The 24,967-nt window shown below is 45.1% G+C and overlaps 1 protein-coding gene across 1 annotated transcript; it reads left to right on the forward strand.

Annotated features, from left to right (window-relative positions):
- The first annotated feature begins 10,496 nt into the window (after positions 1–10,496).
- LOC136536032 (endochitinase A-like) lies at positions 10,497–12,427 on the forward strand. Its single transcript, XM_066528461.1, has 7 exons — positions 10,497–10,619; positions 10,733–10,826; positions 10,908–11,039; positions 11,118–11,181; positions 11,258–11,518; positions 11,602–11,755; positions 12,380–12,427. The coding sequence occupies exons 1-7, from the start codon at positions 10,497–10,499 to the stop codon at positions 12,425–12,427; spliced, it is 876 nt and encodes a 291-aa protein (XP_066384558.1).
- Positions 12,428–24,967: the final 12,540 nt, after the last annotated feature.

Genomic DNA, 24,967 nt, shown 5'->3' on the forward strand with positions numbered 1-24,967 from the left:
TCTAGCACATGACCATTCCTCACTCAAGTCATCGACACCCTCATCGATGTACGTGTTGAAAGAAGAAATTCCACTATCTCTCAAATGAAATGAGTGAACTCCTATATCACAGAGTTTCATTGATGCCAAAGGGCCTCAAACGCAATTGGAACCAAAATAGGCTGGAAGAATGAAAGAGTCAATCTATCTTAGTCAAGGCACTCACTCTGCCACAAAGGAAGGAACTGGAGGAAGTTCAGTGTGAGTTGTTGACATCAACCTTTCACTTCTCGGCAATGTTTCGGTCGTTCATACCAAAAGCGAACAAACCGGGAATGTTTCGACCTATAACTCAACCTGCGGAGAGAGATAGGATCGTAATGGAGGGCTAGGACTAGCCCACTTATTTAACCTGTTATTTGATCCTCTATTTTCCGTGCATTCGCATGGATTTCAGCCGAGATGGGGCGCTATCACTCTTTTCTTGGAAGTCAAACGTTGGCCTACGGTGAATAGAGTCATAAAAGCAGATATCAAAAGCAAAAGTTGTTTTGAAAAAATATCTCATTAGCTACTCCTTGAGTTTATGAGAAGCTAAGTAGGTGACAAGAATGAAATGCTCATCAATCAAATAGCTGTTTTTTTACGACCCCCATCTTCGAGGGCAAGATCTATTCCCATAGGGAATTTGGCATTCCCCAAGGTAGCTCCTTACTGGTAGTCCTTGGTACTTGTACACTCTTATCTTTGGAATACTCGATATTACGTACAAACTTCAATTTTGTATTTGAATCGGAAAATCAATACACTTTGCTAAGGGAGAGAAATGGAAATATTAAAGAAAGTAAAGAAAGATAGGTGAAATGCCCGCGGGTTAGCGAGGTTGGTCGGCATACTATATAGATAGTGGTTTGTTGGCTTCATCTCTAGGTTGGGATTACTTTCCTTCTGTGTATTGAAAGCTGGAATTGGAAGTCGAAAAGTTGGGATATACGGTTCGGTGGGATAGTTTTATATTGTCAATAAGCCTTCCTGCCCCTTCATGTTTAGTCAGACAAGGAAGTTCAAAAGTAGATCGATGGAAGTTGCTTGTTCGAATCATATCTCGGAGATTAGCTAGAGTAGGCATTGGCAAAGACATGATGTGAAGCAACCAATGAAAGAAATGGCCCCGGTGCTGAAAGTTCTACCTGAGTGAAAGGATCGTTCCCATTCTATCTATGATATAGTTTATGATTCAAGAAAGCATGGTTGGAGTTCTTCTATTGACGAAGGGAAGAGGATGGTCTTACTTTTCAGAGATACCTGACTTAGTGGACTGGTCATAGCGGAAGGTTAGAGGTGGGAAACAAGGAAACAGAGGAAATGCTTACTGGGACATAGCCTTCGGTACGAGTTAAAGGGCACTAAGATCCGCTGGCAAGGAAGTGTGAGGAGATGAGATTCTCTTTGCCTTATTTATAAAGTTCTTATATAGAGTTTGGGGCATGCATATAGTTAGGGCATATCCTTTTTTATGTGTTTGTTATCTCGCTGCGCGCCTTTTTGATGATAAGATCATCATTTTTTATCTGACTTGGTTGAGTAATGCATGAGATCAACTTGTGGCCTATGCTTCTCGTGTGAGGAGAGCTAAGGAGGAAGGAGGGACAGACTTAGACTTTAGGTAGAGCCAGGCAACCTGATTGAACCTTACAATGAACCACCGATCAATCTACCTTCGTAGGATACCCCTCGGAGGACCATCGAGCATCTTTTGTCGACAGTTGGCGTGCCAGGTAAGGGCTGTGCATGCTGATCCATGGCGAACTAGATGGCGTACCTCAAGACCAATGTTGTTTGTGGCAACTCATCTTGTTGCGACGGCCTCCTTCAACAACACCTACGATGAATCGGCGGCAACGTTCAACATGGAAATGACACGGAGCATGACGACCTCAACCGCACCAAGAATTTCCAATTCGGGGTCTCAGTGATCAAGGATCATGTATCATGACCAACAAGGAGCGTGTGTGCAGGCCACACAAACTAATCAAGATGAAACTTGCATCTACACGTGGTTGCATGCGGGCATGCAACAAGATGGCACAAATCGCTCAGGTGCTGGTGTGCAACATTTTGTAAGTACATCGACACACGGCAGCATCTCAACGGATCGATGTGCACATCAGCGCTATCCAGCCCTGGCCGACTCCATCCTATCAAGTATGACTCCGATTCCCAGGTCCTAGCTCTTGCTGACTCTGCCTCGATTGAGCCTAACTGAGACTCCATGCACTCGTCTGACGAGGGCTCTACGTACTCGCCCGACTATGACTTTGCGCACTTGTCCGACTGCATCAAACCGTCTAAACTAGAAGCAAGCTGTTTGCTTACGTCAATCCATCGAGTGAACCATCGAGCCCACATCCTTTTACTTGGATACTATGGCTCAACAACTCCTCAACTCGGTCACGAATCAAGCAAAGTCACAGTTTTAATATTCTTCTAAATATTCTCCAATCTTCGTATATCGCCATAATATTTCTCTGAGCTATTTTCTCCATGTTTGCTTTCCAAACGATTTTCTTTCAAGTATACCATCTTAAAGATGACATACAACTAAGTCTAAGGCAAATCCCCAAATAGTCATGTTGATGTTCGGATGTCCCTAGAGACGGCCCTGTCTTTGGCTCCTCTCTACACGTGCACGAGCATCTACCCTCTGCGTTATGGGTGGTCGGCAGTGGCTCCTTAGTGACGCTTTGTTCTTCCTATACGCATACGGGCTCCGCTCTCTGCGTTATGGTTAACAGGCTAGCTAGGGCTGGAGACTCAGCTACACACTAACTGGTCGGATGTTTTTATTAAATATAAATACATCTTCACACCAACTGATCACCGAGCTACATACGCTATTTCTTCTCCAGAGTTCATATATTTTACATCATGTACTACCCATTCTACATATTTGTATTACAGGATTATCGTCTAGGTGATTGGACCACCTGGTGCTCGGACTTCTCCATCGATCAACTGGTCGGACTGCTAGGTTCATAGACTTCATCGCCGACCAGTTGATCTGACTATTCGTCAGTCATTTCTACTCAATGCTCACTTCGCCACCGACTAGTTGACCGGACTGTTCATTGCTCGTGCTTCATCATCAGCTATGACGGGGGCTCCTCGATGCTCGGACATCGCCAACTACACCGAGGACTCCTCGGCGCTCGAATTCTTCATGCTCGAGGACTAAGTGGGCACACTTTACCTTGCGGACATCGCCAACTACGCCGAGGGCTCCTCAGTGCTCGGACGTCGCTAGCTATGTCAGAAACTCCTCGGTGCTCGAACCTCGCCAGCTATGCTGAGGACTCCTCAGTGCTCGGACATCGCCAGCTGTGCTAGGGCTCCTCAATGCTCGGATGTCGCCAGCTATGCCGGGGACTCCTCGGTGTTCAGATGTCGCCAGCTACGCTAGGGACTCTTTGGTGCTCGGACATCGCCAGCTACGCCGGGGACTCCTCGGTGCTCAGACTTCGCCAGCTACGCCAAGGGCTCCTTGGTGCTCGGACATCGCCAGTTACGCCGGGGGCTCCTCGATGCTCGGACGTTGCTAGCTACGCCGAGGGCTCCTCGGTGCTCGGACCTCGCTAGCTACGCTAGAGACTCCTTCACTGCTCGGATGTCACCAACTACGCTGGTGACTCCCTTGATGGTCGAATCTCGCTACGTCTCATCGGTGTGCTATCAAGCTGCTCCATGCTGTTTGGATCAGGGTGCTGATCTTGGGCAGTATGTCTGAGGTCTTGATACGTGCATGTCAGACGACATCGGCAAGCTTTCAGACTTCTTTTTCTTTGACCCTGCTACAAGATTCATTCTTCATCTTTCAGTAGACTCAGGGACTAAGTGTGCATACTTCACCTTGCGGTAAATGTGCGCTTTTCAATTTAGGGCTTCGCCCGTGGACTGGTTGCTTGCTTGGTCGGTCTTCTGCCTTTCTTCTACTTTCTGATCTTGGCACCACGTGACTAGGTCACCTACTATTAGGCTCAGGGACTAGCTGTGGGGGTATGGCCCCCGGTATCCACAAGACAAAGACATGGGCCGCACCATCAGAGGTGGCCCTACCCACAAGATCAAGGCGTGCACGGCACTGGTCGACGTGCACCGCAAGATATTATATAGTACCAAATAGGATACTTTCTTTGTAACCCTACCCCTCCAGAGTATATAAGGAGAGACAGAGGTCCCCTAGTCGACAGCTACATAGATCTCATATTCAATATAATACACCAAAGACACATGACGTAGGGTATTACGTCAATCAGACGGCCCGAACATGTCTAAATCGTTGTCTCTACGCCTTGTGTCACCATCCGGTTTCTGATCACGCGCACCTCCACCGATCAATCTACCTTCGTAGGATACCCCTCGGAGAACTACCGAGCATCTTTTGTCGACACATGGGGTTCTCAAAATAACACATGGGGCGTAAAAAACTATATTGCCTTGGACAAGGCGTCTTACTTATACTATTCAGAGAGGGACTCCCTCAGTCCCTAAATGTCTATCGTTTTTGCTTCTCAAGAAACAACTTTGACTAAATATATATTAAAAATATTAATATTTATGATACATAATTAGTCTCATTGGATAGATATTTGAATCTAGTTTTTAATAAATTTATTTAGAGATAAAAATATTGCATGTATTTTCTATAAATTGAACCAAAGTTATCGACACGCAAATCGTGGTGACAAACATTTAGGGACAGACGAGCATGTATTATCATGTTCGGAGTGTTTGAGTAGGGGTGAAGGTGTTACAAATATAATGTTTTTGTGTCTCTGGGGATTCTCTCTCGTCTCGCTCTTACATCCACTTACACACACGAAGGGTGAGGTTTACAAAAACACGTAATTGGTGGCGGAGTTGTCAGCTTGGTCAAGTCATGTCCATGATCACCCAAGTGTTGTTTTGTCTAACTTAGCACACCGTTGAGTTGACTCCCAAATGTCACTATGTATTTCTTAATTTTGGTCATCTATTTCAATACGAGGGGACAGTTGTAATGTCCCTGTTGTGCCGCTTAGGTGGGACAACACCTCCTTACGCCAGCACAGTGGTAGACGTGTGAAAGCTCTAGTTTGGTTTTGGTGAATTGATGAAACCCTAAGTGCTAACCTAGTTTATCAAGTGATTATGAGATAGGCAGCACATTCCAAGTGGTGAAGCAAATGAAGATCATGGCATGAAGATGGCGACGCCATGGTGATGATCAAGTGCTTGGACTTGGAAAGAAGAAAGAGAAAAACAAAAAGCTCAAGGCAAAGGTATAAATTGTAGGAGTTATTTTATTTCAATGATCAAGACACTTAGAGAGTGATCACATTTAGGTTTGATAGCCATACTATTAAGAGGGGTGAAACTCATATCAAAATTTGGTTATCAAAGTGCCACTAGATGCTCTAACTCATTGCATATGCATTTAGGATCTAGTGAAATGCTAACACCCTTGAAAATGTTTGTGAAAATACGCTAACATATGTGCACAAGGTGATACACTTGGTGGTTGACACATTTGAGCAAGGGTGAAGTAGTTAGAGGTGAAAAGGAGTTAGTCTTGCTGGTCACAAGGTGACCGGACACTGGTCTCTGAGGAACCGGCGTGTCTGGTCAGTTGTAACAGCGAAGACGCTGGCGTTGGTCAATCGACCGGATGCTGGGTCATGGACTGACCAGACACTGAGGTCTAGGGTCTGGTCCTATTGTCGGGCAGCGCATAGAAGCTGGGGTCTCTGACCGAATGCTGGCAGGGTCCGGTCGTGCATGACCGGACGCGTTCGGTGGGCAAAATGCGTTTCTAGAACCTTACTGAAAATGACTGAACGCTGGTGGCTCAGCGTCCGGTCAGTTATAGCATAGTGTTCGATCAACTCAAGTGACCGTTGAGATCGGGACACATGGCTGTCGTTGGGCGACCGGACGCTGAGGTCCAGCGTCCGGTCAACATGACCGAAGCATCCGGTCAGCCCGTGTTGTGCCTAGTGAAGGGGTACAACGGCTCTATTTTGTAAGGGCTTCTATTTAAGCCCCATGGCTAGTTCAAGCTCACTCCCTTGGCCATTTGCATTGACATAGCAACCTTGTGAGCTTAGCCAAAGCCCTCCCACTCATCTCCATCATTGATTCATCATCTTTGTGAGATTGGGAGAGAATCTAAGTGCATTGCTTGAGTGTTTGCATCTAGAGGCACTTGGTGTTCATGTTTTGCTACGGGATTCGCTTGTTACTCTTGGTGGTTGCCACCATCTAGATAGCTTAGAGCAGCGAGGATGATTGAGCGGAGGGTGGTGATTGTCTCTGGCTCTGATCATGGTGATTGTGAGGGGTTCTTGATCTTTCCCTGGTGGAGCGCCAAAAGGTACTCTAGTAGATTGCTCGTGGCTTGTGTGATCCTCATCTTGTGTTGGTTGTGCGGCACCCTATTGAGGGTTTGGCGTGTGAAGCCAATTAGCGCGTGAACCTCTAAGTAAGTGAATCGCCACAATGAGGACTAGCTTGCCGGCAAGCAAGTGAACCTCGGTAAAAAAACATTGTGTTCATCCTTTGATTCCGAGGTGATTGGTCTTCATTGTTATTCACTCTTGTGATTGATTGGTTCCTTCATCTACACGGCGGTATAACTTTCTTGATCACTCTCTTTACATTACCACAAACTAGTTGTCAAGCTCTTTAGTGTAGCTAGTTGTGAGAGCTTGGTTGGTGTGGCTCTTTAGTTAGCCTTTGAGAGCACACTAACATAGGGTAGTGTCATAGCTATTGTGTGAATAGATACTATCTAAACTATAATTATGGTAGGTGACTTGCATTTTGAGTAGGCTAGCGCAACACTTGCTTTGCCTCATAATTGTCTAACCATTTTGTTAAGTGTTGTTGTAGAAATTTTTATTAGGCTATTCACCCTCCTCTAGCCATTAGGACCTTACAAGTGGTATCGGAGACGAGGTCGCCGTGATTTGAGGCTTAACAACCTTCGGTGCAAAAATGGCTCAAATCAACAACACCAAGAAGCCACCCCAATTTGATGGCTCAAATTATCCCTATTGGAAGGCTAAGATGACAATATATATCAAGTCAATCAATAGGAAGATTTGGAAGGTGGTAGAAACAAAAATTGAGATTGAAGATGAAGATGCTCCCACCACCGCCGAAGAAATACTTCTCCAAAACAATGACATTGCTCTTAGTGCCATCCATGATGCTTTGGATGAGAGAACCTTTGAGCAAATCAAGAACATTGAGAGAGCTCATGAGGCTTGGAAGAAATTGGAGGAATCATTTGAGGGCACTCAAGCCATGAAGGGTGCAAAGGCATATATTCTCAAAGAGAAGTTTGCAAGCTTCAAGATTGTCGATGTTTCACCACCGATAGCCTGCCACGGGGGTACCCGGGGCAGTATGTTCGGGCTTCGGCGTATGACGAACTCGATGGTTAACGCAAGACACAGTCGATTTATCCTGGTTCAGGCCCTCGATCGTGGATCGAGTAATAACCTTACGTCCAGTCGGCGTTAGCCTTTGCGTTAGATTGATTGTCAAGAGTTGTGTTGTACAATTGTCGTCCCTGTCTCAGGAGCCCTGCCCTCCTTTATATAGTCAGGAGGCCAGAGTCCTAGTCGGTTTATAATGAGATTTCCTAGTAGGATTACTTGATAGTTATACTACTAAGATTACATGGGAAGAATCTTAGTTGGATTAGATCTTCTCTCTCCCTTGCGGGGTATCCTATGGGTCCCGCATCGACAAGCCCCCGAGCACTTCATGGTTGAGCTCTGAAAGTCTCGCTTTGCTCCTTCAAGTCTTGTTGGGTAGGAACAAAATGTCATCCGAGTGCTTTCTGGAGTGAAACCTTGTAGCGCTTCTTGGGATCTTTGAGTCGCGAGTGCTTTTTTAAGAAAAAATACATCCATCTGGTTGTAGCCCCCGAGCCTCTTGCTATTTGGAACAAGGAGCTGGAGGATCTTGTCTTGAAGTTGCTCTGATTGTTCGCTGAAGTTTTATTAAAAAGAACTCGAATATGGATCGTTCCGGGTTCTTTTGTCGTAATGTCTTGAAGTAGTCTGCGTTGAGGAAGTCTTTTGGTGACGTGCGCTTTTTCAAAGAAAAAGTGCACTCACTGAGTGTAGCCCCCGAGCCTCTTGCTATTTGGAATAAAAAGTTGGAGGGTCTTGATCCTTTATGTTGTTTGAAGAATTTGTGTTCTGAAGTAGTCTCCGAGACTTGAATTATTTCGTTATCCGAGTAGTTTCGCGGCATGCAGCCTCCGAGCTTATGTCCGGGTTCTTTGGTTTCAGGAAGAACTCGGATGCGAGGTCTTGGCGTATTCTTTGATAGTCTGCTGTTGCCAGATGTAATTGTATGGTGGTGGTTGAGCGTAAATGCCTTTTGTTCACGGGTTGTACTGTGCTGGTATATTCTTCCGAATATGCCCGTCTTCGAGTACTGTTTCTTCTTGCCTGAGTCATCCATTATTGGGTCCTATCTTTTCACTGTGTCCTTTGTTGGGCTTATTTCGTTGGTACTCTTGGTCCATGTGCGCCGATCCTTTGGCCTATAAATACTGTCCCGGAGTGCTTGCTTTCATCCATTGGACATTCTGTTGAAACCTTCTTGGTTGTGAACATGGTAGTTTGTGAAGTAGAGCAGCCCCCGGGCGTATTTTGTAGTTCCTGTGTGTCTTGTCGTAGCTGGAGGAAGTCTTGTGATAGGGATTAGAGGTAGGCTAATCCCGCGACAGCATTGTGCCAGGATGTACATGGTGGTAGTTGGAGGAAGTCTTGTGATGTGGGCTTCGTTCCTTCATCCGGCAGTTCTGGGTTGATCCTCGTCGCCTGTCTTGAGACCGTCCGGTGCAGATCAACACCATATCCAGCATCACATCGGTCTTGGGTAGACAGATGCCCGCCGACCTTCTCTGCTCCATGTTGCCCTGCCGTGCTGCCGATTTCCGCCTTGGATGCACTGCGTTCGTCCTTTGAAGAAAACAGTGTAGCTGATGGCGGTCTGTCCTTCCGAGTAGCAATTTGGGACACGTAGTCGTTCCAGAGCCTAGTCGTGCCCGTGTTCCTCTTTGCTACTTTGCTTTTCGTGGTGCCGAGTTCGTTGGGTCTTGTAGGGTTTGTAATCTTCTATTTTTGAAGTCGATTGTAATGTAACGAATCTTGTCTTCTGAGTTGTCTTTGACTCTTCTGTTGTGATTCTTATCATTCATGAGACTACCGAGTTCTTTCTTATATAACCGGGTTCTTTTGTTACTCGTGAGGTAGCCCTTTCTTTCTTCTTGGTTCAACGAGTTGTTCCTGTGGTCATCTGATAACCCTGCTGCGTTGTTGCGGATAAGTCTGAAATCTGCCCGTTGGTTCGTATCGTTGTGTGGATTCGTGCCCTCCGTCGTTTTAGCTGCGTCGGTAAATGGACCGTTGCTTTCCCACGATGTGTTTTAACGGGCCTTATGGGCCGTTTGTATTACTGAGAAATCTATTTAAAGACCTTTTATCTTCCTTTTCCTTGTCACCTAGCTCTTTCCTTTAAACCCTAGTTCTCAGAAAACCGCCGCCGTCATTGTCGTTATCGCCCTAGCACCATCATTCTAGCTTCATCCTCTTTAGCTCCTTTGTTGCTTCCGCCAATTCATGGGAAAGAAGAAGACCGCAAGCAAATCTCAGGCGACCTTCGTGGACGAGGAGTCGTCGCTGTCTTTGATTGAAAACCAGGAGTTTGTGGCCATGAGGGCAGCTCAGAAGGTTTGGCCGGCTCCAACAACCAGCGAAGACCAGCTGCGCGAGCTCGTTAGTGATGGCTTGATCCAGAACAAAGTCATCGCTAAATGGAGAGTTCCGGGCGAGCATCGGGTTCCGGCCCTGGGTCCTGGTGAGATTGTCCTTTTTGTTTCTTTTGTCCGCGCTGGTCTCTGTCTTCCTGCTTCCGTCTTCCTTCATCAGTTTCTTGGGTATTTCGGGGTTAGTTTGAACCATCTAACCCCCAATGCCGTTCTCCATCTTTCTGTTTTTGTTCATCTTTGTGAAGCCTTCCTTGGGATCCCTCCTTCTCTATCTCTTTTTCGTTTTTTCTTTCGCCTGAAACCTCAACCCCGCCGCGAGGAAACCAGTGTCCTTGGCGGCTGCGGGATTCAGTTTCGCCAAGGTCTCAAAATCAAGTTTTTTGATTATGACCTGGTCGATTCTGTCAAGGATTGGCGCGCCGAGTGGTTTTATGCTGCCAATTTGATCCCTTCTCTTGTTGTTCATTCTGGGTCTGGTCCTGTGGCGAACGACCGGTGGGACAAGAAGCTTGAGTCTCCTGCTGAGATTCAAGCAATCCAACCACTCCTTGATAGGATTAGCATGCTGAAACAGCAAGGATTGACCGGCTTTGGTATTGTCTCAAGTTTTCTTCGTCGTCGGGTTTAGCCCTTGAAAGAGCGGGGACATCTCGGCTTTGAGTATTCTGGGGCCGAGGATTCTTCACGTATGGTCCCAGCTCTTGAGCTGACTGATGAGGAGGTACTCGAGCGTCTCCAAAAAATGCTGAAAGGAGTGAGCGTCATTCCTCCTGCCGTCCCTGAGTACTCGGCCAACAACCCGCCCCCAGCTGTGAGTTGCCTATCCTCCTTTTTCTTTTTATTTGAGTTCTTTATGTACTCTTTCTGCGTCCGTTCTTGCTTAGTTTTTCCTTGTCTTGGTGTTTTGTGTGTTTTTTTTTGTAGGTGCTTGGGCGGAACTTTGTTGATCCGATCCCCCTTGATGTTCTCCCTGCTGTGGCGGAGACTGGGGATCGTTCAGCCGGTACTTCTGCAATTAGTAAGTCTCAAACTTTTACAGCCCTTCCTGGGGTTTCTTTCAGATTTGATGATGTATATGAAGAGTATGTTCCTCGTCTAGTCCCTCGCGGTCCTCGCAGTGTCCCGAAGAGGGGGCGAATGGACGGGTCCTCATCTGGCTTGCCTGTCTCCAAGAAGCCTCGCAAACCAAGTACTCCCTCAGGTACTCCAGTTGTTGCTAGCATGCTCTTAGGTGAGCACATTTAGTATTCTTTGTTCTTTTATTTTCATGTTTCTCTCTTGAACCGAGTACTTTTCATCTCTTTTTCAGCAGGTGCTCTGGTTTCGCTGGCTGAGGAAGAAGAGGATGATGAAGTTCCCCTCATCATGCGGCGGTGAGTTGTTTTTCATATCCTTGTCGCATTGAATTTTTCCTCTTTGTTTTTAATTTTAGTCTTGAACTTTTTGAAGTAATCGGAGGTCGGGTGTGAGTTCTTCCGAGGCTCTCGCGCCGACTTCTTCCGAAGCTCCGGGGTCGAGTTCTTTGGTTGCTTCTGCCCCGAGCTGTACTGCTCCTCCGGCGCGGATTTCTTCCACGGCTCCAGCTCTGACTTCTTCCGCGGCTCTGCTGTCGGTTGTCCCGCTCCCGTCGCTGGGTGGCGGGGACGTCTTCGCCGTCGTGGTTCCCCCTGCGAGGCCTTCTCTTGGCTTCGCAAAGAAAAAAGTAGTCGGGTGAGTAGATTCTTGCTTCATCTTTTTGGCTTTTATCTTCCTTCCTCTGGTTCTTATTGGTGCTTTCTCTTATCACTTTTCAGTGCTTCGTCTTCTCTAATTTCTTCATCGACTTCTTCTCTGCCTCCCGCCATGCCAACGAGTTCTGAGCCTCGAGACTCACAACATTCTGTTGATGAAGTCACGGCGGGGGCTTCAGAGCTACCTGGCGGAGTCGCGGACTTGGTCGCTCTGGAGGTAATTGTGGCCGTCGCGCCGGGTTCTTCTAGGGGTTTGGCTCCGGCTTCCCTGGAGGTTGCTCTGGTCGCTCCTGCTTCGCCCCAGCCGGCTTCTTTTTCCCCTTCTTTTGCCTCCGGCGGCCCCTCCCTGTCCGATGACGTGGTGCAACAGTTTGATGCCACTCATCGGTTATCGGAGCTGACCGCAGCCGGGGGGAGCTTGTCGACCCTCACGACTTCTTTTGGTGAAAAGCTCCAGGTAAATTTTACTGCCACTTCTCTTTCGCATGCTTGTTTTTCTTCTATCCTTACGCCTTGTTTCTCTTTGCCTCTTTCTGCTCAGTCTTTTTCTCGTGATCATTCTGGCTTCTTTTTCTCATCTGAAAATGAGAGGAAGTTGTCTTCGGAGGTGGATGCTCTGAAAGCCGATCTTGACCTTCTCCGGGTTGAGTTGGAAACGGAGCGTCAATTGCACCAAAAGGAGGAGAAAGCCCTTCGCGCCCGGGTAGTGGAGACGGAGAAACAGAGAGATGCTGCGGTGGAGTCTGTGAAGAATGAATGCAAAGGTGCCGCGGGTTCTGCCTATTTCTTCTTGTATTTTGACTTCTTTTTCCGCTGACTTGTTCTTTGATGTTCTGTTTAGCTCTCCGAGTTGAGAAACAAAAGCTCTCAGAGAGTATTGATGAAATGAAGGCCCTTGTCCATTCTAGTCATAATAGAGCTGAGGAGGTAAACATTCATGCTGAGGAAGAACTCGCCCTTGCTAGGCTGATTAGGCGTGGAGCTGACAGAGATCTTGTGCAGGCCCAAAAAACCATTGAAGGCTTGTCCGGGAAGCTGGCGACGGCTACCGAGAATTGGAATGCCTTGTGGAAATCTTTTCGCTCGGTGGCTGATGTCCTTCGGACTCCAGCGAATGATGGGCAATCTTGAGCGCAGTTTATTCCCCGGATTCCGACTCGTTTCCAAGAGTTCGCGAAGAGGTGTGCCCAAGTATGTACCAAGAATGTGCTGGCCCAGGTCCGGGTCCTTGCTCCAGAAGCACCTCTTTCCAAAATAGCAGAAGAAGCTGAAAGCCAAGAATATCTTGACACCGTTGAAAGGATGGAACCTGAGGTTGAAGATCTAGCCAGTAGGGTTGTAGATAGTCTAAATATTGATATTTCTCTTTCTGATGACAACGCCTGACTCGGTTGAGCGTCCTCTTGTAATATTACACTTCTTTTTAAATGAAGATTCTTTATCTTTGTTGATGTATTCTTTGCATGGGTGTGGTTGAAGTTACTTGACTTGCTGAGTACCTTGTCTTGTTCCCGTCTCTGCTTCGTAAGACAACTCTGTGTGTTATTCTGACGAGGCCCCTCGATTTGTCGAGTACTTTTATTTTCTTCTTTCCTTTGTGATTCGTCGAGTGCTTTGTCCGTGCTATGACTTGTTAGATGTAGATCTTTTGTGTTAACAACCTTTCGCCTGCGCTGTGTAAAACGACTCGGTATAGAAAACAACTCGGTATAGAAAGTTGCCTCGACAAACTTCGTTGTCCGAGTGCTTTCTTGAGTGGCGCTTGTGCTTTTGTGAGGAAAAAGTATTCCTATCTGGATGTAGCCCCCGAGCCTCTTGCTTTTCGGAACGAAGTGCTGGAGGATCCTTTGAAGTTAAATTTCGGTTGACTCAGCCAATTTGTTTTTTGTTAGCTACCCTCATTGGCAAGTTGAAACGTTTTTTCAGCTATTTTGCTCTTGGCCGGGATGCTCAGGCATGTTCTCATCCATTTTGCTTTTTGTTTCGGGTGTTAGCTTTTTAGCTACCCTCATCGGTGAGCTCAAGCATCTTTTCAGCTATTTTGCTCTCGGCCGGAATGCTCAGGCATGTTTTCAGCCATTTTGCTTTTTGTTTCGGGTGTTAGCTTTTAGCTACCCTCATCGGCGGGCTCAAGCGTTTTTTCAGCTATTTTGCTCTTGGCCGGAATGCTCAGGCATGTTTTCAGCCATTTTGCTTTTTGTTTCGGGTGTTAGCTTTTAGCTACCCTCATCGGCTGGCTCAAGCGTCTTTTTAGCTATTTTGCTCTCGGCCAGAATGCTCAGGCATGTTTTTAGCCATTTTGCTTTTTGTTTCGGGTGTTAGCTTTTAGCTACCCTCATCGGCGAGCTCAAGCATCTTTTCAGCTATTTTGCTCTCGGCCGGAATGCTCAGGCATGTTTTCAGCCATTTTGCTTTTTGTTTCGGGTGTTAGCTTTTAGCTACCCTCATCGGCTGGCTCAAGCGTCTTTTCAGCTATTTTGCTCTCGGCCGGAATGCTCAGGCATGTTTTTAGCCATTTTGCTTTTTGTTTCGGGTGTTAGCTTTTAGCTACCCTCATCGGCGAGCTCAAGCATCTTTTCAGCTATTTTGCTCTCGGCCGGAATGCTGAGGCATGTTTTCAGCCATTTTGCTTTTTGTTTCGGGTGTTAGCTTTTAGCTACCCTCATCGGCGAGCTCAAGCATCTTTTCAGCTATTTTGCTCTCGGCCGGAATGCTCAGGCATGTTTTCAGCCATTTTGCTTTTTGTTTTGGGTGTTAGCTTTTAGCTACCCTCATCGGCGAGCTCAAGCATCTTTTCAGCTATTTTGCTCTCGGCCGGAATGCTGAGGCATGTTTTCAGCCATTTTGCTTTTTGTTTCGGGTGTTAGCTTTTAGCTACCCTCATCGGCGGGCTCAAGCGTCTTTTCAGCTATTTTGCTCTCGGCCGGAATGCTCAGGCATATTTTTAGCCATTTTGCTTTTTGTGAAAACAACTCGTTGGAGTTCGTGACAAGACATGCTGTGGATGAATATCATCTTTATTGATCATGAGTATAAACTAATACATATGTTGTTGGAGAGTATTGTCTTTCGTTGATTGTGAACGTAGGTCCCTTGTGGCTTGCATGTCTGTTTTTTCCTAAGTTGTTTTTACGCATGGAATCTTCTTAGCTGGCTGATGTGCCATGTATTGCTGACTTCTTTTCCATCTTCGGCCATTAACCTGTATGTGCCGGGTCCAGTGACTTTTGTGACAATGAACGGGCCTTCCCAAGGACTGAGTAGCTTATGTCGTCCATCAGTCTTTTGTATCCTTCTTAGCACTAAGTCTCCAACTTGTAGTGATCGAGATTGGGTACTCTTGTTGTAGTGCCGTCTTAAACCTTGTAGGTATCTAGCTGATTGGAGGGTAGCGTTTATTCTGACTTCTTCTGAGCTGTCAAGTTCTAATCTTCTTGTGTGTTCTGCTTCTCCTTCATCATATTGTTCTATTTTCGAGGATGTCCAGATCAAGTCGGCGGGTAGTACGGCCTCTGACCTGTAAACTAGGAAGAAAGGTGAGTGGCCTGTTGCTCTGCTTATTTGAGTTCGTAGCCCCCACACTACTTTCGGTAGTTCTTCAATCCATTTGGACCCATAGTCCACTAGTTCTTCGTATAACCTTGGTTTTAATCCGGCTAGTATGAGTCCATTAGCTCTTTCTACTTGTCCGTTGGCTTCTGGATGTGCAACGGACGCATAGTCTATACTGAAACCACAGTCTTGAGCCCAGCTTTTGAATTCCGTAGCCGTGAAGGGTGAGCCTAGGTCTGTGATGATTCGATTTGGCATGCCGAAGCGGTGCATAATGTCTTGGATGAACTCGACTGCTTTGGTTGCGCTGTATTTCGCCAGTGGTTTGTATTCAATCCACTTGGTAAACTTGTCGATTGCCACAAAGATGTACTCGAAGCCGCCTTTTGCTTTTTTCAGGGGTCCTACTTGATCTAGCCCCCAGCAGGAAAAAGGCCAAGCGGGTGGGATGCAGATAAGATTGTGAGCTGGTACATGGGCTTGTCTTGCAAACATTTGGCAACCTTTGCATTTTCTAACAAGCTCTTCTGCGTCTTTCAAAGCGGTTGGCCAGTAGAATCCGGTGCGAAATGCTTTGCCAACTAGTGTCCTTGAAGCGGCATGATTTCCACAGCAACCTGAGTGTATTTCGTCTAGGATCTCTTTACCTTCTTGAAACGAAACACATTTTAGGAGTACTCCTGATGATGCTGCTCTTCTGTAAAGTTTATCTCCTACTAGAACATAGTTTTTGCTTCTGCGAATGACTTGGGTGGCTTCTGCCTTATCTGCTGGTAATTTGTTTTCTTTGATATAGTCGATGAAAACTTGAGTCCATGAAGTGTTGATTACCAAGATCTGAATGCCTTTAGCCTGAATTTCATGTGTTGTTTCACCAGGTTGTTTGATAGAGGGAACTGATAGCTCTTCTATGAATACGCCGGGTGGAACCTTTGCTCTGTCTGATCTGAGCTTGGCAAGGACATCTGCTGCAATGTTGGAATCGCGTAGAACGTGTAAAATTTCTAATCCTTGGAAGTGTTTTTCAAGTTTCCGTATTTCGGCACAATAAGCACCCATGTTTTCTTTGGTGCAGTCCCAATCTTTGTTGACTTGGTTGATGACCACTGCTGAGTCGCCGTATACGAGTAATCTTTTTATTCCGAGGGTAATCGCGACTCGTAGCCCGTGGATGAGGGCTTCATATTCTGCTTCGTTATTTGTAGCTTGCCATAATATCTGAAGGACGTACTTGAGTTGTTTTCCTTCTGGAGAAATGAGGAGAACGCCTGCTCCGGCTCCGCCTAGTTTGAGTGATCCATCAAAGTACATCTTCCAATGGTCGAGGATTGTATCTGATAAGGGCTGTTGAATCTCTGTCCATTCGGCCATGAAATCGGTGAGGGCTTGAGATTTGATTGCTTTCCGTGGGGTGAAATTGATGTCCAGAGCTCCAATTTCAACTGCCCACTTGGATATGCGCCCTGTGGCGTCTTTGTTGTGTAGGATGTCTCCGAGTGGAAAATCTGTCACTACGGTAATCTTGTGGCTTTCGAAATAGTGGGGAAGCTTCCGAGAGGTAATGAGTAAAGCGTAGAGTAGTTTTTGTACATGTGGGTACCGGATTTTGGATTCTGACAGTACTTCGTTGATGTAGTATACTGGACGTTGTACTTTATACGCACGCCCTTGTTCTTCTCTTTCTATGACTATTGCTGTGCTGATTACTGTGGAAGTTGCCGCGATATATAGCATCATATCTTCATCTTTCTTTGGAGGTGTCAGGATAGGCGATGAAGTGAGGTATTCTTTAAGTTTTTTGAAAGCTTCGTCGGCTTCTATTGTCCACTCGAACTTGTCTGTCTTCTTTAGTAGTTTAAAGAAAGGTAACCCCTTTTCGCCGAGTCTTGATATGAAACGGTTGAGGGCCGCCATGCATCCTGTTAGTTTCTGCACATCTTTGACACTTCTAGGTGGGCCCATTTCTGTTATGGCTCGAATTTGCTTGGTGCTGGCTTCAATCCCGCGCTGACTGACCAAAAATCCGAGTAGTTGCCCTGAGGGAACTCCAAATACACATTTATTTGGATTCAATTTCCATCTCCATTTCTTCAAGTTTTCGAACGTTTGCTATAAATCTTCAATTAGAGTGTCTGGGTTTTTTGTTTTCACCACCACATCGTCCACGTATGCCTCCACATTTTCACTGATTTGATTCCCAAGGCAAGTCTGGATAGCTCTTTGGTACGTGGCGCCAGCGTTTTTTAGTCCAAACGACATGGTCTTGTAGCAGTAGGCACCAAACGGGGTGATGAAAGATGTCTTGCTCTGGTCTTCTTCTTTTAGTGCGATCTGGTGATACCCTGAATAGCAGTCGAGAAAAGATAATAACGCAGATCCTGCTGTCGAGTCAACTATCTGGTCAATGCGTGGTAGTCCGAACGGATCTTTTGGGCAATGTTTGTTGAGATCTATGTAATCGATGCACATGCGCCACTCGTTCGTGTTTTTCTTCTGTACAAGGACCGGGTTTGCTAGCCAGTCTGGATGTAGGATCTCCTTGATGAATCCGGCTGCCATCAGTTTTGTTATTTCCTTTTTAATTGCTGCCTTCTTGTCGGGTGAGAATCGTCGTAGCCGTTGTTTTACAGGTTTGGAGCTTTTGTTAACATCAATTCTGTGCTCAGCCAACTCTCTTGGGACTCCTGGCATGTCGGCTGGCTTCCAAGCGAAGATATCTTTGTTGTCCCGAAGAAAGTTGGTGAGCGCGAGTTCCTATTTTTCCGAGAGGTGAGCACTGATAGTTGCTGTCTTGGAGGTGTCGCCCGTGCCTAAGTCGATTTGCTTGACGTCGGCTTCTTTTGGTGGTGCGATGATACTGGGTTTTTTAGCTGGTATTTCTAATTCTTCTTGGCTTGTTTTCGCCGCGATTGTGGCTATTTCTTTTCTTCCATTGTCAGCTTGTGCTTTGGCTGCAATTTGGATCGCCTGAACGTCGCAGTCAAAAGCGCGCTTTAAATCGCTTCGAAGAGAAAGGATACCGTGGGGTCCTGGCATCTTAAGCAGTAAGTATGGATAATGTGGTATTGCCATGAATTTGGCTAGTGCCGGACGTCCTAGGATTGCATGATATGATGAATCGAAGTCGGCGACTTCGAATTTGATAAACTCTGTTCGGTAGTTTGAAGGAGTTCCAAAGGTAACAGGTAAAGTAATTTGTCCGAGTGGTATGGCTGCTTTGCCGGGTACTATTCCGTAAAAAGGTGTGCTTGTTGGTGTAATCATCCCGGCGAGTTGTAGTCCCATTTTCCTTAGAGTTTCTGAAAAGATGATGTTAAGCCCAGCTCCTCCATCGATTAGTACTTTGGTGACGGTCATACCAGCTATAGTTGGATCCAGAACCAATGGATAATGGCCTGTGTTTCCTATGCTAGTCCATTGGTCTTCTCTGGTGAATTGGATAGGATACTGTGACCAATTGAGGTATCTTGGTGTAGCCGGTTCTGCTGTCATAATGGTCCGTAGTGCTAGTTTTTCTTGGTGTTTGCTTCTGCAATCCGGAGCCCCTGAGAAAATCACTGCTACCGTTCCCCTAGGTTTTTGGAATCCTTTGTCCTCGTGGTTGTCTTCTTCTCTTTTCTGATTGTCCTCCTTGGTGTCTTCCTTACTATTTTTTCTTGTGTATCGATCTTTGAAAGTATAGCAATTTCCGATGGTGTGCCTCCCACTAGGGTGCAATGGGCAACGTATGTTTTCAATGTCATCATATCTTCTAGGTTTGGTAAACTTCTTTGATTTGTTGGCCATTGCCATAGTATTGTCTGGTCTACGTTTTCTTTCTTGATGTCTGCTATTTCGATGATTTTGCTTGTCCGAGTTGTCCTGGTTGTTTCTGTCCGGGAACCTTTCCCGTGTTTTTTCTTCTGCAGTAATCATCTTTTCTACTGTTCGTCTGAATTCTTCATTGTTTCTCGGATTTTCTTTGCAGAAATCTTGAAATTGCCACCTAGCCATGATTCCGTGAGAGAAAGCTTCAATTACTTCTCGTTCGGTTATGTCATGCACTTGAGCTCGTAGTTCGCCGAATCGTCGATAGTAATTTATGAGACTTTCACCTCCCTTTTGCTTGAGTCCTTTTAATTCTGCATGGGTGATTGGATGTGTAATGATTCCTGCAAAATTCTCACAGAAAACTCTTTGCAAATCCTCCCAATTTCTGATAGATCCTGGGTTTAGTTTGTCGAACCATTGGAGAGGCATGGCTTCCAGTGCCATGGGAAAGAAAAGGGTTTTGATATCGTCATCTCCTCCGGCTAGTTCAATTGATTGTGAATATATTCTGAGCCATTGCCTTGGTTCGGTTTTGCCATCATACTTGGAGTGGTTAGACGGTTTGAATTTGTGAGGTAATCGTACTAATGCAAGCCTGTTCGCGAAACAGGGGAATCTACCGTGTGTCTTGGTTTCTTTGAATTCGGATTCGGCACCTTCTTCTGGCCAGCTGTCGTTCTGACGGAGATAATCTTGCGAGATTGTCTGGGTAGGTACCCTACTCCTAGTCTTCCTGGGTTGTTCAAATCGGTGGCCCTGATTATGTTCCTTCCTACTTCCTTTGTCATGGCTTCCACCTGGCCCAAGTCTTTCGAAAGCGGATTTCCTTTGATTTTGATCTTCTTGTCTGTGGGTTGTTGATCTTGCGGGTAGTCTTGATCGAGCTCTCTCTTCGTGTGTTTTTGGGATCGTCGATCGGAGCAAGTCCTGGAGCTGTTCATACTTCTCACTGGGGTGTGAAGTTTTTCCGAGTTCTTCTAGTGCTTCTCGAATCTTATCGTAAGGTGTATTCACCGTGCGTCTCCCTTCGACTTCCCGTTGCGATTTTCTTTTGTCGTACTCAGCCAATTCTGACTCGTATCTGATCCAAGCTTCCCTGCGCTGCCTAGCATGGTGTTGACGCCCTTGCTTCAACTTGTTTTTTCTTTCTCTAGCTTGTTTCTGACTATCTGTTTCTCCGTCGTAGCCTTGGGCAAAAGGTGATATGTTGGATTCAGATTCATCTGATGATCTGACATCGGGTGCTTCTGGGGGATTTAATGGTGACCGCGGTCGTCGAACCATGAGCACTTCTCGCGCATGAGTCGCTCTGTTATTGGCGTTAGCTTTCACACTGTCGGAGTTGCTAATAACTTTGGTGGATGCCTCGGTGTCATAGATCGAGTCTCCTTCTTGGTAGGGTAGAATTGATGTCGTCGTCGTGCCGACTAGTTGGATACTGCTGTCTTCAGGAACAGAACCTGGCCAGTGGATGATGCAGTCTTGGGATGTTATTGTTAGCACGAGACCCTCCTGAGCTCCTGTCAGTGGTATCCCGCATCTTGGATTGAAAGGTCTTTCGAACTGTCCTTGATAGGATTTTGCCATGTTATCGAGCCCAAATAAAAAAGAACTCGACTTCTTGGAAGAACTCTGAGGGTAATCCGAGTTGTTTTGAGATGTGCTCCGGAATCTTGCTAAAAAAGAACTCGGTTTCTTGAAAGCACTCGGATAAAACTTCACCTTGATGTTTGAATTCGAATCGGATACGAGTGGCCGTGAAATCTGATTTGAATCGGATACTGTGAGCTGTGCGAATCTTCTGGTGAGCTGATCCGTTGTATTTGGTGAAATATGAAGTTCTTTATGATGATCTGGATCTTTGAGGAGATGGCTCTGAAGCTTGCCGTTGTTGTTTGCCTCGCAGATCCATGAGCCGAAGATGAAAGTTGATCCTGTTGGGAAGATTATGTTGTCGAGGTCCATCGAGTTCTCGGATGCAAAGTCGCCGAAGGCCCCTACCTGGCGTGCCAGCTGTCGATGTTTCACCACCGATAGCCTACCACGGGGGTACCCGGGGCAGTATGTTCGGGCTTCGGCGTATGACGAACTCGATGGTTAACGCAAGACACAGTCGATTTATCCTGGTTCAGGCCCTCGATCGTGGATCGAGTAATAACCTTACGTCCAGTCGGCATTAGCCTTTGCGTTAGATTGATTGTCAAGAGTTGTGTTGTACAATTGTCGTCCCTGTCTCAGGAGCCCTGCCCTCCTTTATATAGTCAGGAGGCTAGAGTCCTAGTCGGTTTATAATGAGATTTCCTAGTAGGATTACTTGATAGTTATACTACTAAGATTACATGGGAAGAATCTTAGTTGGATTAGATCTTCTCTCTCCCTTGCGGGGTATCCTATGGGTCCCGCATCGACAAAGATGAAGGAGGGTGAAAGTGTGTCGGACATATTCCATCGGATGGAGGTGATTGCCAATGATCTCAAAGCACTTGGTGAGAAGATAGAGGACAAGGATTTCTCTAATAAGTTCTTGAGATGTTTACCCGCAAGATTTGGCATGTTGGTCACCTTGTTAGTAAGGACCAGGTTGGACACAATGACACCAAATCAAATCTTGGGAGATATTATGACCGATGATGCTTATAGAGATGATGATGAGAAGGAAAAAAAGAGGGAGAAGAAAGATGAGAAGAAGGATGACAAGAAGAAGAGCGTGGCATTCAAGGCCACATCATTCAAGGGTAAAGCCAAGCAAGAAACATTAAGTGAAGAAGATGATTCATGGGATGATGATGATGATGAGAAGATGGCTCTCTTTGTCAAGAGATTTGGCAAGTTCATGGTGAAGAAGGGATATCATGCTAGAAGAAAGAAGTCTTCATACAAGAACAAAGAAGAGTCAAGAAGGTGCTTCAAGTGTGGAAGCAAAGATTATCTTGTTGCTCAATGCCCATACAATAGCGACAATGATGATGATAACAAGAAGAACAAGAAGAAGGAAAAGAAAGAGAAGAAGGACAAGATGGCATTCAAGAAGAAGGGTGGTTCATATGTAGTTACTTGGGATAGTGATGCTTCCTCAAGTGATGATGATAATAGTGATGATAACAAGACCACCAAGAAGAAGGTTCTTGCAAGCATTGCAATCAATGAGAAGCCTTCTCTCTTCGAATCTTCATCATGCTTCATGGCTAAGGCCACTAAGGTACAATCTTGTGATGATGAAAGTGATGAAGAACATGATGATGAAAATGAACATGAAAATGAAAATGATAGTGATAGTGATGATGATGAGCCTACCAAAGATGAATTGTTTGACATGCTAGAAGATGCTAAAGAACATTTTGACATTAAGAGAAGAGAATGCAAGAGCTTGAATAAGGAGGTAAAAGCCCTTAAGCAAGCCCTTGATGAGCTCAAAGCAACTCATGAGAGGCTAGAGGAAGCCCATGAGAAACTAGGCAAGGCTCACAAGAAGCTTGAAAAAGCTCATTCTTCTTTGCTTAATGAGCATAATAAAAAGAAGCATGTTGAAACTTGCAATACAGGCTTAACTTGTAATATAATTGATGAATCATTATCTATGCCTATCATTATTATTCCCACTAACCCTTCTTGTAGTACTTCCACCTCCACCTCATCTAGTAGTGATGGTCTCACTTGTGATGCCTCACTAGTGGTTGAGAATGAGAATCTTAAGAAGGAGGTTAATAAGCTCACTCACACTTTGGCTAAGGCCTATGGTAGTGAGGACTGCTTGCTTATATGCTTAGATAGCCAAAGAGCTTCTCTCTACAAAGAGGGATTGGGCTATAACCCTAAGAAAGGCAAGGCGGCCTTTGCTCCTCATAAGACTAGTTTTGTGAAGAACAATGGTCGATTTTGCATTAGTTGCAAGCAAGTGGGTCATAAAGAGCATGAATGCACCAACAAGAGCAAAAATGCTAATGTATCCTCCCTTAAGCTTGATTCATGCTATATGCTTACTAAGGGTACAACTGGTGTAAAGGCTAAGTTTATTGGTTAACCATGGATGGGCTCAAAGAAGAAAGCTATTTGGGTACCAAAGAGCTTAGTAACTAACCTTTAAGGACCCAAGTAAGTTTGAGTACCTAAAAAGAATTGATCTTCTTTTGTAGGTCAATTACAAAGCCAAAGGAAGACATTGGGTTCTTGATAGTGGGTGCACTCAACACATGACCGGTGATGCAAGAATGTTCAACTCAATCAACACCAATGGCAATGATGGTTATGATAGTATCACATTTGGTGATAATGGCAAAGGCAAGGTCAAAGGGCTTGGTAAGATTGCAATATCCAATGACATGAGCATATCCAATGTGTTGCTAGTAGAGAGATTGGACTTTAATTTGCTATCCGTGGCTCAATTGTGTGATCTTGGATTCAAATACATATTTGGGGTAGATGATGTAGAGATCATAAGTGTGGATGGCTCTAACTTGATCTTCAAAGGCTTTAGATATGATAATATATACTTGGTTGATTTCAATGCTAGTGAAGCTAAATTATCAATATGCTTGTTCACTAAGTCTAGCATGGATTGGTTATGGCATAGAAGGCTTGGTTATGTTGGAATAAAACAATTGAATAGATTGGTTAAGCATGACTTAGTTAAAGGCTTGAAAGATGTTGTGTTTGAAAATGATAAGCTTTGTAGCTCTTGTCAAGCCGGCAAACAAGTTGGAAACACTCATCCTAAGAAAAGCATGATGAGCACTAGCAAAGCATTTGAGTTATTACACATGGATTTGTTTGGGCCAACACAATACACTAGTATTGGTGGAAATAAATATAGCTTTGTGATAGTGGATGATTATACTAGATACACTTGGGTATTCTTTCTAGTGGACAAAAGTGATGTGTTTGCAACATTCAAATCATTTGTTAAGGGCATTCAAAATGAGTTTGAAACAACCATCAAGAGAGTGAGAAGTGACAATGGTAGTGAGTTCAAGAACACTAGAATTGATGAGTTATATGATGAATTTGGAATTAAACATCAACTCTCAGCTAAGTACACTCCACAATCAAATGGCCTTGTTGAGAGTAAAAATAGAACACTCATTGATATGGCAAGGTCTATGCTTAGTGAGTATAACGTTAGTCAATCTTTTTGGGCCAAAGCTATCAACACGGCTTGCTATTATAGCAACCGCCTCTATTGTCACCCATTGAAAGAGAAGACACCGTATGAGCTCTTGAATGGTAGAAAGCCCAACATTGCATATTTCTGTGTCTTTGGTTGCAAATGTTATATCTTAAAGAAAGGCACTAGATTTGGCAAGTTTGACAAGAAATGTAATGAAGGATTCCTACTTGGATATTCCACTACAAGCAAAGCATATAGAGTTTGGAATTTGGATAGTGGTACTCTTGAGGAAGTTCATGATGTTGAATTTGATGAAACCAAGGGTTCACAAGTAGAGAATGAGAACTTGGAAGATGTTAGAGGTATTCAACTTTCAAATGCCATGAAGAACATAGATATTGGTGAATTGAGGCCTAGGCAAGTGAATGATGATGAAGATGATCAAGTGCAAGTGCCCTCTAACTCAAATGTGCAAGATGGTACAAATCAAGTTAGTGCAAGTGGATCTCATGATAATGAACAAGATCAAGTGGCTAGTACATCATCTCAACCCAATGATCAAGCAAGTGCAAACAATCAAGTTCCAATCCTCCAACCAACCAATATTGCAAGGGATCATCCATTGAAACACTGTCATTGGTGATATTTCAAGAGGTGTACAAACTAGATCAAGATTGGCTTTATTTTGTGAGTATTTCTCATTTGTGTCATCCATTGAACCAAAGAAGATAGATGAAGCATTGAAGGATGTTGATTGGGTAAATGCTATGTATGAAGAATTGAATAACTTCACAAGAAATCAAGTATGGGAGTTGGTAGAAAGACCAAAGGGATACAATGTGATTGGAACCAAATGGGTCTTTAGAAACAAGCAAGATCAATATAGGATAGTAGTAAGGAACAAAGCAAGATTAGTAGCACAAGGCTATACACAAGTTGAAGGTCTTGACTTTGGAGAAACAT

Source organism: Miscanthus floridulus, chromosome 2, assembly GCF_019320115.1.
Source record: "Miscanthus floridulus cultivar M001 chromosome 2, ASM1932011v1, whole genome shotgun sequence".
In the NCBI taxonomy this organism is placed as follows: Eukaryota; Viridiplantae; Streptophyta; class Magnoliopsida; order Poales; family Poaceae; genus Miscanthus; species Miscanthus floridulus.

Bases quoted from the DNA above. Each gene is read 5' to 3' on its own strand.
- LOC136536032 (XM_066528461.1), top strand. From the start codon at position 10,497: ATGGTCCCAGCTCTTGAGCTGACTGATGAGGAGGTACTCGAGCGTCTC. The intron at 11,040-11,117 runs GTGAGCACATTT...TCTCTTTTTCAG, and splicing joins TGTTGCTAGCATGCTCTTAG to CAGGTGCTCTGGTTTCGCTG. The intron at 11,756-12,379 runs GTAATTGTGGCC...TGTTCTGTTTAG, and splicing joins CGGACTTGGTCGCTCTGGAG to CTCTCCGAGTTGAGAAACAA.